The sequence below is a fragment of the Lutra lutra genome, chromosome 7 (genome assembly GCF_902655055.1).
Source record: "Lutra lutra chromosome 7, mLutLut1.2, whole genome shotgun sequence".
In the NCBI taxonomy this organism is placed as follows: domain Eukaryota; kingdom Metazoa; phylum Chordata; class Mammalia; order Carnivora; family Mustelidae; genus Lutra; species Lutra lutra.
Window position 1 is genome coordinate 41372699 of NC_062284.1, and position 17104 is coordinate 41389802.

At 42.4% G+C, this 17104-nt stretch overlaps 1 protein-coding gene across 2 annotated transcripts in view; it reads right to left on the bottom strand.

Moving 5' to 3' along the window:
- Positions 1 to 1014: 1014 nt before the first annotated feature.
- ANXA2 (annexin A2) overlaps positions 1015 to 17104 on the bottom strand; it is a 44701-nt gene continuing 28611 nt past the window's right edge. For both annotated transcript variants that reach the window (XM_047737002.1, XM_047737003.1), the window contains exons 4-13: positions 16883 to 16977; positions 13129 to 13242; positions 10030 to 10120; positions 9016 to 9095; positions 7572 to 7631; positions 5431 to 5524; positions 4758 to 4853; positions 4224 to 4282; positions 2739 to 2861; positions 1015 to 1379 (exon numbers count right to left, since the gene is read on the bottom strand). In XM_047737002.1, the coding sequence (XP_047592958.1) occupies positions 1320 to 1379; positions 2739 to 2861; positions 4224 to 4282; positions 4758 to 4853; positions 5431 to 5524; positions 7572 to 7631; positions 9016 to 9095; positions 10030 to 10120; positions 13129 to 13242; positions 16883 to 16977 (872 nt within the window). In that variant the 3' untranslated portion in view covers positions 1015 to 1319. The remainder of the gene's footprint in view (positions 1380 to 2738; positions 2862 to 4223; positions 4283 to 4757; positions 4854 to 5430; positions 5525 to 7571; positions 7632 to 9015; positions 9096 to 10029; positions 10121 to 13128; positions 13243 to 16882; positions 16978 to 17104) is intronic.

Here is a 17104-nt window from a genome sequence, read left to right on the forward strand (position 1 = left end):
CCCTCCCTACATCCTGCTTAGGGGAAGAACATGTGTAAGCAAACCGTCCTCAGTGTCCTGGGCTAGCAGCCTATGGACAGCATCTTTTTTATTATGAACAATGATACAGTGTTACACATCATGTCTATTGCAGTCTATCCGTGAAATAATGAGTAGAAACCAATCAGTCCTAGGAAGAGCCCCAGGCTGGCTGAGAAGCGTGGGAGACATAATTCTTTCCGTAAATAGTCTTGGTGCCTATAGCGTGAACCACCTGTTCCATTATCAGAACCATAAGAATCTGGTGCGGAGCTTCCTACCTGCTTTAAAAACTTAACCCAAGATTTTCGGACACAATAAAAATGCTTCCTTCTCCTCTGGGTCATCTTTCTCAGTCCTCCCAAAAGCAATCACTTTCTTCTCTGTGCTCCCAATCCACTTTTGTTATACCTCCAGTCTGACTCACTGGCAGGTGTGTCCTTGAAGTTGGGCCAGAACGTTATTTGTTTCTCTAAGGCTAATGGCTTATAGATATATCTGCAATATTTGCTAGAGCCCACATGCCACCCCACTCCTCTTCCCAGTTTGAGGCCACCACTGATGCTGGTTTTCACCAAATTTACCTGTAGAAAGATGAGTAGATGTGAGTTTTCCCCCATGGGTACTATCATCCCCTGGGCATGAAGAGCTGTGCAAGAGAACTTTCTAGTATAATGGAAATGTTCTGTGCCTGTGCTGTCCAATACACTGGCTGCTAACCACATGTGGCTATCGAGCGTTTGAAATGTGGAGAGTGTGACTGAGGAACTTAATTTTTAATTTTATTTCATTTACATTAATTTAAATGTAAACAGCCACATCTGGATAGTGGCTACCATATCAGACAGCTGAGTTCTAGAGCTTTATTCCTCCAGGGGACAGCTTTACCAGCTGAACAATACAGCCCTTACACATGTTTGATTTTTACTTTTTATTTTATTTTTTAAGCTTGTTTGATTTTTAACAATCAAGTTGAAAGCAAGGTCAACGAAGTACTTGTTTATAAAGTAAAAATTCAGTTTATTCATCTGTTTATGACACAGTACACAAGAGGCAAAGTGTTTCACATCATAGATTTCACTTCCAAATCCTTGGAATGTTCATTTCTTTGGCTAAAAAGAGAGACTAGACATGAGAGGCAGGCAATGCTTAGGCAACTGCAATAAGGATGGGGAGCGGGTGATACTAATGCCATCCCTGTGGGGACGGGCACAAGGGGACTATTAGTCATAAGCTATTTTCTAGAATTGTTAGCTGGAAACAAAGGAGCACCACTCCTGGATGCTTAAACGTTGTGGGCCTCAGTCATCCCCACCACACAGGTACAGCAGCGCTTTCTGGTAGTCGCCCTTCGTGTCTTGCTACAAATGGCCAAGGAGAAAAAAGAAAATCAGTAATCAAAGCAAGGACCCCAAATCTGCGAATAGCACAGAACAGGCTCAATGCACACAGAGCCTTCCCTAGTAATAGCAAAGAGAAGGCTCTGCGGGACCTGCCTAGCCACAAGACCTAAGCCATCATCAGCAGGCCCTCGGGGAGTCTGGCCCAGGGGAGACCTTAGAGTGCCATGACCATAAGAGAGAATGTGAGGTACTAGGGATTCACGCAGCAAGGAATCAGGCCCACACAAGCCGGCCTGCTCTTCCTGCAGTGAGGTCCTGCAAGCACCACCATTTTTCTCACCTCCCCTAACACTTTCAGAGAAAATAAGGGCCTCTCCCACCTCACAATGCTGTTTCTGGGATTCTTAAGGTCATGCGGGAATAAGCTAGTGAAGTGAAGAAATGTGCGCCCTAAAAAACCTGGGTATACCAAACCCACCTCAAAATTTACCCCTGGTAACCACTGACATGCCTTTGAAATTTTCAGGGTCTTTTGGAAAAGGGGGGCTGCAATGTCTGTCTGAAATACCCAGCTAGGGACCACTGTGAGCAGCCCCTCCTTGCATTCAAAGGTTTCATCTCTCCAAAACAGAGACTAAACTGATGAGAGAGATGGAAGTTCTGAGTAACTAAACATTGCCAGGCCCATCACAGAGGACTTTGAAAAAATGGAAATAGTCGACTGCTTAACAATGGAAGGCTGAGGGGTGCCAACTCATGCCCCTGTTCCACCCTGACAAAAATCCGCATAAAATTTCTGACACCGCAAAAACTTCACTACTAATAAGCTTTAACCAGAAGCTTTACCAATAACATAAACAGTTGATTACCACATATTTTGTCTGTTATATGTATTATATACTATATTCTTATAATAAAGTAAGGAGGATAAAAGGAAATATTATTAAGATCAGAAGGGAAATACATTTATAGTACTACACTGTATTTATAAAAAAAAATCGTTAAGTCAATCAGTGCAGTTCAAATCTGTGTTGTTCAAGGGTGAACTGCATAATAAAATGTAAAATTTAATTGATCTCAGGCTCTTCAGGATGTCTTGCTCTTCGGCAAGTCTTACATGATTATTGTCATGAACACCAATTATCACTATAGAATAGCAGATGTGGGAAGTATAAAATCTTTGATTGTCTCTGGAAGATTCTAGGACAAGTCACAAATGGCACTTTCAAAATAAACCCTTGGTAACTAATGACCAGCATCTCTTCCCAATGAATTAGAAAACCACCACCCTTGTCATCATTCTGACAGGCCCCCGGCCCACAGAGCCAGGGCCTTCTGGATGGCCTGGCAGGGCCAATGCATCACCGTAGGGCTTACCTGGATGTAGTAATACAGGGACTTGCCATACTTTCTCTTGAATTCAGACCTAATTTTCAACATGTCCACTTCACTGCGAGAGACCATGATTCTTATCAGAACTTTATCACGAGTCCCCTTGCCCTGAAAGTCAAGTTGATGTTCCAAGTTACAATTCACTGACAATGTTAATCCATTAAGTTTTCTTACACATGGAACTCATCTGAGTTCTTAATGCTGCCCTCTAAGAAGCTGCAAAGGTAATGATGGAACTATTTCTTTAAGAAAAATGATCATATTGGGGTGCCTGAGTGGCTAAGTTGGTTGAGCATCTGACTCTTGATTTCAGCTGAGCTCATGATCGCAGGGGTCATAAAATTGAACCCTGCCTTGGGCTCCACACTGGGCATGGAGCGTGCTTGAGATTCTCTCTCTGTCTCCCTCTGCCCCTCCCTCACTCCCTCTCTAAAAAAATAAAAAAATGAAAGAAAGAAAGAAAGAAAGAAAGAAAGAAAGAAAGAAAGAAAGAAAGGAAGGAAGGGAGGGAGGGAGGGAGGGAGGGAGGGAGGAAGATGAGCATCTCGGAATTCCAAACACACTAGGATGAAATCAGCACAAAGCCCCACTATGTTCACCCAATAAACCTGTAGGAGCCCTAACTACAGCACGGCTCAGTTTAAGAAGTATGCGATTTCCATATGTAACAAACAGTCCCTGGCTCACAGGGCTTAAAAAAAAAAACATACCGCTTTGTGCCATTTTGAATGGTATAAACGGTAAAGACAACTGAGTTTACTCTCAAGAGTCTCAGACCAGAGGCACCAAGGAACAGGTGCTAGCTGACACAGAATCCGAGGGAGATGGGAGACGGAGATGGGAGTGGACAAGGGGTGGTCCAGGAAGAAGGGCCAGGAAACCAGAAATCACAAGGGATATTTGAAGCATAGAAAATGGGATGGGATTGTGAGAAGAGACAGTCCATTCAAGAGATAGCTGTAGGGCTGCCTTCAGAGTCAGACAGACCCAAGTTCCAATGTGGCTATGTAACATCAGGCTAGTTGAAGTTTTCTGAGCTCCAGTCTCCCGATCTATAAAGAAAATAACACAAGCCACAAGGGCTTTTTGGTAATGATTTCAAATGAAATAAGTAGCACAATGTCTACAGCAGGCGACTGCTTGGTAATCTCTCCTTTCCTTGCCTGTCTTTACTCTGGGTTAATGGAAGGCAATCCCTGAGAAATTTAAGCAGGAATCAGACATGATTACCATCTGGTATTTTATTTTCTACCTGCACACAAACACATATTCAAGTAGTCGAGAGACAGAGAGAGAAGACGGACTTGTAGTCTTCTTACCCGTCAGACACAACTGTGGCTGACCAGTACATTCCTGTGCCTGGACAGCAGGGACCCTCCACTATCCACTAGTCAAGGAGACTTGGTTTGGGGGCACAAGAGAAGAAAAGCCTAGTGTGTAAACATGGACCTCTCAGCTAACTTCCCTTACCTTCATGGAGTCGTACAGCCGGTCAGCAAAATACAGGGGCTTATTCTGAATGCACTGGACTGTGGAAAGAAGAAAAGGGGTCAGCTGCTCCTTTCTTCACTAGTGAGGGCCGAGGCCCAGACTCTGGGGTGCAAACAGATGACCTAACATAACCGGAATGGGCTGCAAAAGGGGAAAAACTAAGGGAACTGGGGTCCTCTGAAACTCAGCTCCACCATCATTTTAAACGTGGGGACCCTGAGGGCTACAAAAACCAATGTGGAAATGTGAGTTTCCCTCACAGAGCCCTTTTTCTTGTCATCTTTTTCTTCCTGGGTAATTCCTCACTCTACCAGCTTCAAGCCCTCCTTAGTTTTATATCTTACATTTATACAGTGAAGATTATACAACAACCCAAATCAGGTAAAGCAGCCACCTGTCCCAAAAGCACTTGAATGAACAGGATGACCACTGGTCACTTCCACTGTGGCACAGTTTCCTGAAAGCTGATGTCCACTAGCGATGGGCCGGGGTTGGGGGGGCACACTTGCTTACCCAGGTTTAGGAAAGCATTTTCCAGGTCTCCTTTGACCTCCTTCTTGATGCTCTCCAACATGTCATAAGGGCTGTAGCTCTTGTACCTATCAAATACTGAGGAAAAGCAAAAAGTAATTATAATAACAGAGCCACTAATCAAAGCTGTCAGTGACGACTCACATGCTTATGCACCATGGTAAAAATAAATAAGCAAATGAGGATGATCACAGCATCTTAGAGTGTTAGGGGTTGTCATGGTGGACCAGAGCTGACACGGCACTGGCTGGCTTGGGACAGCTGTACCAGGCATCTGTCCTGAATGGCACTGCCTGGGCCACATATTTTGACCATCTTTAACTCTGAGTGGAAACTATTCTGTTTGGAAGCAATGAGAAACAGTACACAGAGCCCAGGAAAGTCCATTACTTCAACAAATATGGCAAGATAAAATGATCCTGGACAAGAAGGAGCAGCTAAAGCATCAAATATGGAAAATATTTAGGAGAAAGAAGGATCCAAAATGGAAGAGAAGGGCAAATGGATCTGGTGATGGAAAAATGGATAAGATTATGGGGCGCAAAGTAGAGAGTGAACTTTGTTCTGGCAAACCCGTGCCCCAACATAGATAACCAGCAAGCTGGGCTGAGGGGACCATCCGTAGGCTTGAAGATTTCTTCAGTACAGAACCCACCTTTCTGGAGGTGACACACACTCCGCTCAGTCATGATGCTGATCCACTTGGGTACATCAGTTCCTTTTCTCTTCACTCCGGCATCATAGAGATCCTACAAGCACAACCAACCAAGAAAGCTGACTACACGATCCAGGGTAAGGTCGTAAAAAATATCATGCAAAGAAACTCAAAACCCATACACTGAAAATGCCAAATGAGAAGGATGATTGTGCTGAAGACACATGTTGTATTTAAGTCAAAAGTCTTAATTAAGAGCAGTCTTCCTTAGGCGCAAACACAGCATGAGACTAGATTGTTTGTGAGGTGTGTGCTGTATACATCTACTTCCTTGACTGACAAAGGAAGAACCAAGCACTTCTATTCCTATGCAGAAGAACAAGCAAATGCTCATTAGCATATCCAGCCCTCCTTCCTTTGGTACTTTTGATAGCAAATAAGCTAATGGTTATCTGTTGAAGACAGCTACAGATCAGGCACCCACACCCACATTTCTTAGAGACTCAGGAAGTCTCATTTTTAGTTTCTGGAAAATTTAGGAGTTACACGTAATGCTAAGAATGGCAAGGAGGGAGGGAGAAAGACTTACACAAGGATAAGATATTCATTCAGTGAATACCCATTATCTAGAAGATGTGAAACCTAACTAATATTACTTTATTTAAAACACTTCTCTACCTCCAGTTAAAGGTGCTGTGTGAAACATAATGAATTTTATTTTAGTTTTTAAAGATTTTATTTATTTATTGAGGGAGAGTGGGAAAGAGGAGAGGAGCAGAAGGAGAAGGAGAGAGAGAATCTCAAGCAGACTCTGTGCCAAGCACAAAGCTCTCAAAGTGTGGCTCGATCTCATGACCTGAGACTATGACCTGAGCTGAAACCAAGAATTGAACGCTTAACCCACTGAGCCATCCAAGTACCTCAAAATATACTGAACTTTAAAACCAAAATGAGTTTAAATTAATTTTGTTCTGAAACTCTTATAAAATGCCTTGAGATAGTTGACAACTGTTTGGGAAAGGTATGTAGTTCATAGTGATCTGAATTAGCTTAACAAACAGTTCTTAGTGATTACAACACTATAACCAGCAGAAGTGCTATTCAATCAGAAAAGTAGGGTCTCCATTACTCTTCCCCTTTTCCCTCACCAGAAAGGGCATATAGTGTCTTCTTCCACTCTGCCATGTTGTTTATTGGTGTTTATTTGTAGCAAATGCACAAGAGTGCACACAGTCTTATCACACCCTGCAGAATCTGGTACTTCCATACAGGTAAAGCCTAAATAAGCACATGAGTCAGGTATTGGTCCTGTAATTAACAACAGCATTAAGAGGGATTATCTTAAAATAACTACTATTCCCAGAAAGTGAAAATGAAGCCCACAAATTCTTTGACATTTCTCCCTTCCAGAAATGGCACCTGCTTCCTTTTGAACTGACTATAGGCTACACCATAGTGACTCACTTCTAAGAGTACGACAGAAGTGACACTGTGAGGGACAACTGGGTGGCTCAGTCATTAAGGGTCTGCCTTTGACTAAGGTCATGATCCCAGCGTTCTGGGATTGAGTCCCACATCGGGCTCCCCACTTAGCAGGGAGCCTGCTTCTCCCTCTCCCTCTGCCTGCTGCTCCCCCTGCTTGCGCTCTCTCTCTCTCTGTCAAATAAATAAATAAATAAAATCTTTAAAAAAAAAAAAAGTGACACTGTGATTCCTGAAATTAGGTGATAACAAGCATTTGGCTTCCTCCTTGCTTTCTCTCTTGGCTCACTCACTTGGGAAAGCCGGCTGCCATGTTACAAGGACGCTCAAGCAAGCCCTTAGAGAGGCACAGGCAGAGAAATACAAGGCCTCCTTCCAACATTCACATGGCTGGGTGATCCTGAAACTAGATCCTCTTGAAGCTGTCAGGCTCTCAGAAGATGCAGCTCTGGTCAATATTTTGACCCCAGCCTCATAAGAGGTCCTGAGGTAGAACCACCCAGGTAAGCCACACTCCACAGAAACTGAGAGATGTAAATGTTCTTGTTTTAAGCCACTCAGTTTGGAGGTAAATTGTTACAGAGGATCGATAACTACTGTATAGACTATCTAGAGACCTGCTAGAAAACAGAAACTCAAACAAGAACCTTGATACTTACCCGGGCATCTTGGTCAATCAGTTCATAATCAATGACAGAGCCATCCTCTGCTCTTCTACCCTACAGAAGAAAACAAAAGAACATCAAACTGGTTTCTTTGTGTATATTAATGTTGAAAATTTCATTCTTCTCTCCAACTCATGAAAACCATTATTTAATTTATGGAACACACACACACATTTAAAATTTTTCTTCACTTTCAAGTCTAGATAAGACCAAAGATTAGTAAATAACTGAGGCAGTGAAGTGGGGGGAGGGGGACTGTGCCTCACCATCACCAACACCCTCCTGGGACAAGCACTTTCTAGAATTCCCTCTACCTTCAAAAAAAGCACTAATGATATTTCATTCCTTCCCTCAGAGAGCTTACCATCCAGATGGAAAAATAGGCACAGAACAAAAGGTAAAACAACACAGTGATCCATGGTTTATGCAGACATAAAATGCAGAAGAAGGGAGAGATCTGTCATTACTGTCAGCAAAGTCTGAGGACAACGGTGTAGGGTTGAGGTGCACACTGAGGCCTGAGTCAATGAGGCTGGTAAAGGGGAGGAGGAGGAAGCCATTCCCCACAGCAGGAACAGTATAGAGAGAGGCTGAGCACGCCACAGGGCAGCTAGAGCAGAAGGTAAGCAGGAAGGAATCCTTGAAGGAAGATGAAGTGAGGGAGGGACAGGGTCTAGGGAAGTTTTCAAGGCAGTAAGAGTTCCGATTCGGTGGCAGAAATGGGCTTTGATCAAGGGAATGAATTACTGAAAGTGGACTCCAGGAAGATGGGTGGTTGGTGGGACGCAGGGCGAGGAACTGGCGGGGAAGGCTGTACGGAGTTGTTACAGTAACAGGTATGTGAGCGGGCAGGAGACAGCGTTACCAATCAATCATTCATCACTGAGGTTCCTGAAGAAAATATTTTCTCTTCCTTCCTCTGGCACACAGGCCTTGAACTGCACACTGGTCAGGACTCGGACTCAGAAGGGAAATGCCTTTCATTCAGGTTTCTGTGCTAGCATTAGCAAACAAAGATCCCCTCTCCAGGCAAAGGACTACCTAGGCAAACCCTCTTGAAAGAAGTGAGAGCAGAGAGAAGGAAAGAAAAACAAGAGGATCCCTTCCCACTGGGTCCTATGTGGCCACTGACAGAGGCAAAGTGACCTTCCCCAAGTCATGTGGTGAGGGCTGGCACATAATCCAGGCCAGGACTGCAGAGCTGCCTATTCCTCCTCTGGCCCCGAAGTCCACTTGACCATGCGGTTTCCCAGGATAAGAAATCCTATTATACAAAAATGACAACTCTGCAGTGACAGTGTAAACCCCCTGTCAGAAATGCAGCTGGAGATTCTGATGCAGGCACAGAGGATTGAGCTAATTCGATGCCAGGTATAAAATGAGGGACAGGACCTTAATTGGGAGGAAACAAGGACAAAGAAATAAACCGGAAACAAACCTTTGCAAGGGCAACCATCAGCTTGCGGAAGTCACCAGATGTGTCAGAAACGATGTCCTTCTCCAGATCAGTCTTATACACTTGGAAAACAACACATCTGGTTTTATGCTTCCTGCCTGTGCAGCCAGCCACCCACCCACCCCAACCGCTCCCGCTGCACTACGCCTCTGAGAAGCAGAAACAGCTGTGGCAGCACGGACATATCCACCCAAATGAGGGCAGATGGTCCATGATTTATTTTATGATTTTTAGCCTCATAAAATCAGAGCCAAATGTTATTATCAGTGACAGGAGATAGAGCTAGATCAAATCAGGCATCCTCAAGCTCACCTTTGATCAGTGACCTCTTTCGTAGCTAGAATACTGTTTCCCAAACTTAACTATGAAAACTCACTTTCAAAATGAAAAATTTTGGAAGGCTACATACACACAGACACACACCCACCCCAATTGTGCTTTGCTATCCACTGAACGAGAAAATGCACAATGGCAAAATTAGTAAGAACTAGAGAGTACTTTTGAATGAATCTGTATTTTATTATTCAAAATAGCTTCTACATTGAAACCTAGTAACAGCTACACATGTAAGCTGCATCAATGATTCTACCCATAGCCGCCTCTAGTGCTTGGTGCACATAAAGCCACATGCCTCTTGCAATAATTATCCACAATCCAGAGCTGGGAACATCTTAAGCAGAGAGTGGGAAGCACCCAGTACATTAAATCCAAGTACATGCTTTCTATGCCTCCCATCAGACCCTTTACAAAAAAAATTTTTTTGATTCTCTCTTTCCCCTCCTGCCTATCCTTTTATAGATGATCTAGTGGAATCTAATTACCAACACAGGCCATAAGAAGGTGGAGGGACTTGGACCATGGCAAACCCCTGGATGGTCCAGACAGCACTTCTGCATAGGTAATCCAGGCATCCTGCCCCCAACACTATCCAGGGAGCCATGATGAAGTTACAAACATTGGGGTGAGAAGCTGCATCAAAGAACTAGGGCTACTCACTTTCCTTGTAGACTCTGTTAATTTCCTGAAGCTCTTGGTTGGTCCTTGAGCAGATGATCTCAATGAGGGAGTCCTCATCAGTCCCCAGTCCCTGTGAACCAGGCAAAAGATATCAGCAGGGAAAATCCTCTTAGCCATTAGCGTACTTCTCTGATCTCAATCAGGAAACTGCAAACTTGGATTGGATCAGTTAGCAAGCTCCTTTCCATATTCTTAGTGGGGGGAATCTGTCCTGTATTCCACAGCACAATGTAATGTTATTTTCTATTTCTTAAAAAAAGGCTTCACGAGAATAAAAGATGATATAAATGATACATCTGAGCTCAACTATGTCAATAGAGTTGCCTTTTGGTAATGGGTTTTCGGAATGAGTAACTTTTTCTTCCTCCTATTTTTTCTCTATTTTTCAAATTATTTTAATAGATGGGAAATTTTTCTTTACTAAACAATTCTGCTCAGTAATATAAAATAAGGGAATATAGAGAGTTTGTTGTCATTTGCAGTCAGCATCGCTGGAATGGAATAAGTCTTTTACCAGGGAAATGTACAGATAAGATAAAATTTTTAGCTTTACCTCTTTGAAATGTAAAATTGGGTTAATGTTAAAAATTTTATTCTTGTACTTCCATTTTTGCTTGATTACTATGCACTCTTCGGGCATTTTAGGGAAGCAAAAGGAAATAATGAACTGCCAAATAAACCTAGACACCAACACTTTATTAAGGAAGAAGAATTTGATGGGTGATGTATTCAAATTTAATATATACACTTTTGAACGTGCCAGAAAGCTTGAAAGGCCTCAATGAAACATGTATTTCAAAGCTGGCTTCATGATCAAAGTCAAGATTTAATAATCAGGATTCTCTAATACTTGTCTTTCCGAATATGGAAATATTACTTTGAACTAAGTAGAATTACAACTGTTTAAAATGTAAATCAATTATAAGGTGTTAATACAATAAGAAACTTACTTATCCACATGAAAAGTGTGTCAGCTATTAATTAAACTTATTAGAGTTTATACACCCCTGAAAAGCGGTTTGTATAATATAAGCTAAACCTCAGGTTAATGGTTAATTTTGAATTTTATTCTTAATCTAATCTATGAGCCAATGCCTCTTCTTTCAGAGTTTTTAATCATGATATGTAGAGGTTCTGGCACAGCCAAACTTTCTTCCTACCTGAGCAAAAGGTCTATACAACATTCTATACACACGTTATAGAGTGACAAAGTGCCTTCAAATATGTTAGAGGCAGGTTTTCAATCTCAAGATGATAGAAATATAGTCTAAAAATGATACTGCATTGGAAGAAATGCTATATCCTGACACTGTTGAAATGTAAAACACGTGTGGCAATATAAGATGTTTTCTTTCACTGCTGATATATCAGTGTTAACATCTGAGGATTCTAACAGTATTTTTATCTCTGTATTCAGAGGTGACCTTGGCAATTTCCAAAACTTGGCCCGTGCTTCCCACAGATTGTCCTATCACAAGGGCAACTTCTACCATAACATATGGCCAATAGTGCCACTGGTATTGCCAGAAGTCAAAACAGATTTTTTTTTTGAAAAGCATAGTTCAGTTAACGTCACTTCGAGCTTTATGGATTTCAGAAGGGTACTCAACTGTGATAGCTAATGGAAGAGCTGGCACAAGGTCAAAGATTCAGTAGTCAAAGCACCTTTCATTGGGGCCAGTTACAGAGATTACAGTGGTGAGTGACAGCTCGAGCAGGTCCATTTCAAGTCACTAATACTGAGTAAAAGATACTAGTAAAATAGCACACATCACAACTAAATAGATTTTTGACGAAAGTAAGATAAACTGATCTGAAGTGATGATGGTCAGAAGAAACCTAGGACAGGCTAACTCATCCATGGCTCCAGAAAACCCAAGATTTGGTTTTCAGGACTGTCCTTCTTATCAAGCAGGATCATTAAATGTTGGTGACATTTCGTCATTCATCATCTACCTTCACTGCAATATAGCCTACTTGGGAAACTCAGAGCCAGTCCGCTCAAATAAACTGAGCAGTGCTTGGGTTAGGCTGAAGAACTGAAGGAAGAACGAGATTCCCCAACAAATCTTGCAGCAGCCCTAAGCTATCAAGTCCTGGGCGATGGAAATGCCTGGTACGCGAAGCTGCCTCACTCTCAAGGTGCTCTCTGGGGAAAGAGATGACATGAACTGTGATATCAGCTCTGGTGACAGGCTTATAGCTTGGTCTCTTCATAATTAAGAAACACGAGCATCACAGAAAATGCAACTGGACCCCAAATAAAAAATGAAAACTGCGGCTTTCCCCCCTACTCGGGACTTTACCCAGTTTTATCAGCAGAGGGCAGTATCAGATTACTCAAAGTGTTGCAGGCACATACTATAGAAAGGGTTATGTTTTCCTGTAAAATGCATTTATGCTTATGCCTCTATCACTTTATATAATACTTGATGTTTTAGGTACACACAGAATTCAGGGAGTTTCTAACCTGGAATTTCTACTGCCTAATGTAACCTAAAATTCCAAATAACTTTACAAAAACAAAAAATAAACAAAAGAGATAATCTGTGCTATAATACTTTGAACAAAACACAGGTACTAATTACAACCTGAAACCACCCTTTATATGTACTGTAATGTCCTGATTTGCCTAAATTTGAATTAAACAATGAGACTGACAGGAGAAGGTCAGAAGAAGAAATACCCGAGAGAACATGGGCAGAATTTGCAAGTTTCACTTGACAAAAGCTATGAGTTTTACTTTTGCCTTAATATCACAACAAATCTTTTTTAAGGAGGAAGTGTAATCAAGGAAGTAGTTTTTCCAAATGGTATTCCAATTGCCCAGGTGCCAAGCAGTAGCAGCTGGATAACTGACTTCCCAGCATCATGAAATTTCTTTACAGTCTTAAAAAGAGTAATTGAAATATTTTTGGTACAAATCCTGAGACTTATAGCTTCAGTTCATTAGAAAAAAAAAAATGGTTCCAAATGAGAATTCAACAAAACTGAAAATCACCTAATTATACCCAGAGAGCTGTAATTCACGAATATTAATGGCGGATTTGACAGAGATTGCATCTCACACATGTTTACCTTCATGGAGGCTTTCAGCTCAGAAGCGTCATACTGAGCAGGTGTTTTTAATAGGCCCAAAATCACTGTCTCCAGGTGGCCGGACAAGGCTGATTTCAGCGCTGATGCAAGTTCCTTCAGAAAAATGGGCAAGAACACGGAAAATGTGATTGGTAACCAATATTCCCTTTAAAACTGGTGAATAAAACAAAAGCAGGATGTGTTTGTAAAATGGACTGTGATTCCTTGTCCACTCTGGGATCACAGACCCAACTGTCTCAACCCCATTCCCTTCCACAGACTCCGATGTCAAAAGCCACAAGATCAACCTTTGCTCTGACAAAAATCCCTTAGCATCCAAGCTGATTGAGCCATCTTCTCCCAGTCATTACAAAGAAACCAGGGCAGTATGCAATTCCTCAGAAAGCTAGGAGTGCAAGGGTGCTTCACAGCACCCTTGCAAGTGATAAGCACTCATGGAAGATAAGGCACTTTCTAAGGTCAAGGCCTCTACTAAGAAGGTGGTTAGAGTAGAAGATGTTGGTGCAGCTGCACCTCCTAAAAGTCTCTGGAGGAACCAGAAGCCCCACCATGGGTGGAAGTTGGATCACGAAGCTTTCCTAAGCAAAATGCTTCATCCCAGACTGGAGAACATCGATCCGTCCACATCAAATTGGGATAGAGTTGACAGAGACAATGGGAGACTGAAGTCCCGCATTCACCCCCTTGGTTTCCCTGCTCTGTACTATTTTTTAAGGTTTCCACTGTCTCAACATAGATTGTTATGGCAGAGGTCTGAGTTCAACCCCCATGTATGCAGACAAATACCCCAATGCAATGGGTCATTTTACGGCCACTAAAACTGGCGCTTAAACTTCCTACACATCATGAGCACTGAGTGATGCCTGAATTTTCCTATTGCAATTATTTTCCTTTCTTTTCACATTTTCCTTCCTATCCTCTCCCCTTTTTCTCCTGCTTGCCCGAAGCACCCCAGGGCGTCTATAACGGTTAGCTCCTAGAAGTATCTGCAGGTGCCAGGAGGTGTTGTGCAGTCTGGGATAATCTTCTCAGATCATTCCTAGGCAGTGAGAACTGAGATGGATCTTGGAAATCACCTGGCCCATGTCTTCCACCACCTACTCTCTTCTGATTCCTGGTGTCCTAGTAACACACAGCACTTAGAAAGGGACTTGAAAAGCAACACCTTCCAATTATAGCACCAATTTGGAAATTTGAGGTTAGGTCATTCCAAACTTAGCCTATCCTTGACACCCCTCTACCCATTCATTCTCTGCTCAAACTTCAAATAGCATTTGGGTGCCTACTGATGTCTTCCACTTCTATTATAAACTCTATTGGCATTGAACTTCCTGTCTCTTATGATGTCTAGGACCAGACTTTGCATATAACAGAAATCCCAGAAATGTCTGATAAATAAAACATTACCATTCCTTATCTGGAAAATTTGGCATCTGATAGAATGTGGAAAAAAACATAAGACCAGGGGCGCCTGGGTGGCTCAGTGGGTTAAAGCCTTTGTCTTCGGCTTGGGTCATGATCTCAGTGTCCTGGGATCGAGCCCCGCATTGGGCTCTCTGCTCGGCGGGGAGCCTGCTTCCCCCACTCCCACCTGCCTCTCTGCCTACTTGTGATCTCTGTCTGTCAGGTAAATAAATAAGACCTTAAAAAAACACAAAAACATAAGACCAATCCTCTTCCTCAGTTCCTCTCCACCTCTGTTAGCTTTGCCTATGCTGTTCAAGGTTCACAACAGAGGCAGCCACAGTCCATACCCCAATGTACTCTCTACACAGAGCTTTCTTCTTGATTATGCAAACAACTCATTCAAAACACTAATGTTCTGCTTCCAAAATCCCCTTCAGAAATGATCTCAAGTAATTTATGTATCTTTCTATATATGATGACATTTTTCCTTAGCCTAAGACTGAGAGACATCAAGAATCAATAGGACAGAGGTGCCTGGGTGGCTCAGTTGATTAAGCCTCGGATTCTTGACTTTGCCTCAGGTCATGATCTCAGGGTCTTGAGATTGTCCCCTGTATCAGGCTCTGTGCTAGGTGTGGAACATGCTTATGAGTCTCTCCTTCCCTCTCCCTCTGCCCCTCCTCCCCACTCTCTCCCTTTCTTTAAAAAAAAAAAAAAGAAGAAGAAGAAAAAGAAAAATCAGTAGGACAGTAAGCTGTCCCCAACACAAACAAAGCCTGTGTGGTCAAAGAACACTATCATGATTCTGGTAATATCTTCCATCCAACAGAATATGTAAGAGCTTTGTTCTCCATCTATCTAATTTGAAATCGAGATCCAGGCTTTTGTGTTTCTATGTACACATATGTGTACACACCTAAGTGTGTTCGAATACCCCACTCTATAAGTGACAAATGAAGGAGCAACTATAAGCACACTATCCAAAGAAGTGAGCCTTTTGCTCCAACTGGAACTCAGCCCTACCAGGTCCCAGATCTTTTCAGAAACTGGAGAAATAAAACACTCCCCTCTATGCCTCACTACAAAAGATTATATAAGTCTGGTTGGAAAAAGAATTTTAATGTACGTAAGATGATAGAAGCCGGATTCTTCCCTATTTATGTCCTTTCCAACTGTTTGAGTAGGTAGGGGTGGGAGCCATAGCAGGGCTTGACCTGCAACTCTCAGAACCCTGGTGGTCATGTCAACCCCAAGAAAAGAAATGTCTTTTCCAGAATCTTTCCAGCTCACCTCCACTGTGGCTACGAGTGAAAGCTATTAAGTCAAACAGAAGCTGCAGGAAGCCACGCTTACTGCACTGTCCAAGAATAAATCAAAAGCTTTTAATAGCAAGAAGTTAAAAATAAAGCATCCCATCCTTTAAAAATAAAATTTCCTAACACTGCAACAAAATAAAGGACGAACAATTGCTGGGTTGTTCCTTAACCACTAGTGCACAAGCAAGGGAAAAAGCACACAAAGACTCTTTAAATAGTGGGAGCATGGCATGTTGAAGATAGCCTAGTAGACCAAATGAACTACTAACTAAGCCCATTTGCAGCAAACCTCTTAAGAATTCAAGTATTTTTTGGGGCGCCTGGGTGGCTCAGTGGGTTAAAGCCGCTGCCTTCGGCTCAGGTCATGGTCCCAGGGTCCTGGGATCGAGCCCCGCATCGGGCTCTCTGCTCAGCGGAGAGCCTGCTTCCTCCTCTCTCTCTGCCTGCCTCTCTGCCTACTTGTGATCTCTGTCTGTCAAATAAATAAATAAAATCTTTAAAAAAAAAAAAAAAAAAAAAAAAAAAAAAAAAAAAAGAATTCAAGTATTTTTTTTAAGAGTCAGGAGAGCCTATCAGGATCAATGCTAACTAAAGGCTAGTGTCCTAAGATTAAATTAGAAACATCTTATCAAGAGCTAGCAGAAGTCATAAAGATGAAATGAGTTGCTACATGTAGAGAACTACATGCCTGGCACAGAGCAAGCATTCTAGACACGATACCTGCTATTGTTGATGTTCCCAGTTCCTTCTAACTTTATGTTCCCAGCAGAGCTCCCTCCACACCCTCTGGCTGGAGGAGGGCATGGTCTTTATGGATGAGCTCCAAGCACTCCAGGGATCAGGAGTATGAGTGATGACTCTTATAAGGATGTAAGAGGAAAACCTTGGATACCCAAGAGTTCTAGAATGCTCTTGCCGGGACAAGCCAGAATCCATAAAAAGAAAAAGCAATGCCTAAGGAAATGAAATTCTAAAAGGAATGCCCCCCCACCCCCTGAAATTGCTTATACCTTTTTGGTCCTTCTCTGGTAGGCGAAGGCAATATCCTGTCTCTGTTCATTGCTGCGGTTGGTCAAAATGTTGACAATGGTGACCTCATCCACACCTATGGAAATACAAGTTGGGAATAGTTATCACCCATGTGCTCTAGTCCTTTGGGTTTTACATTGAGGGTTTTAAGCAGTTTATCAAATTGAAATTTATATACTGTTTTTCAAACCAAAACACCAGGA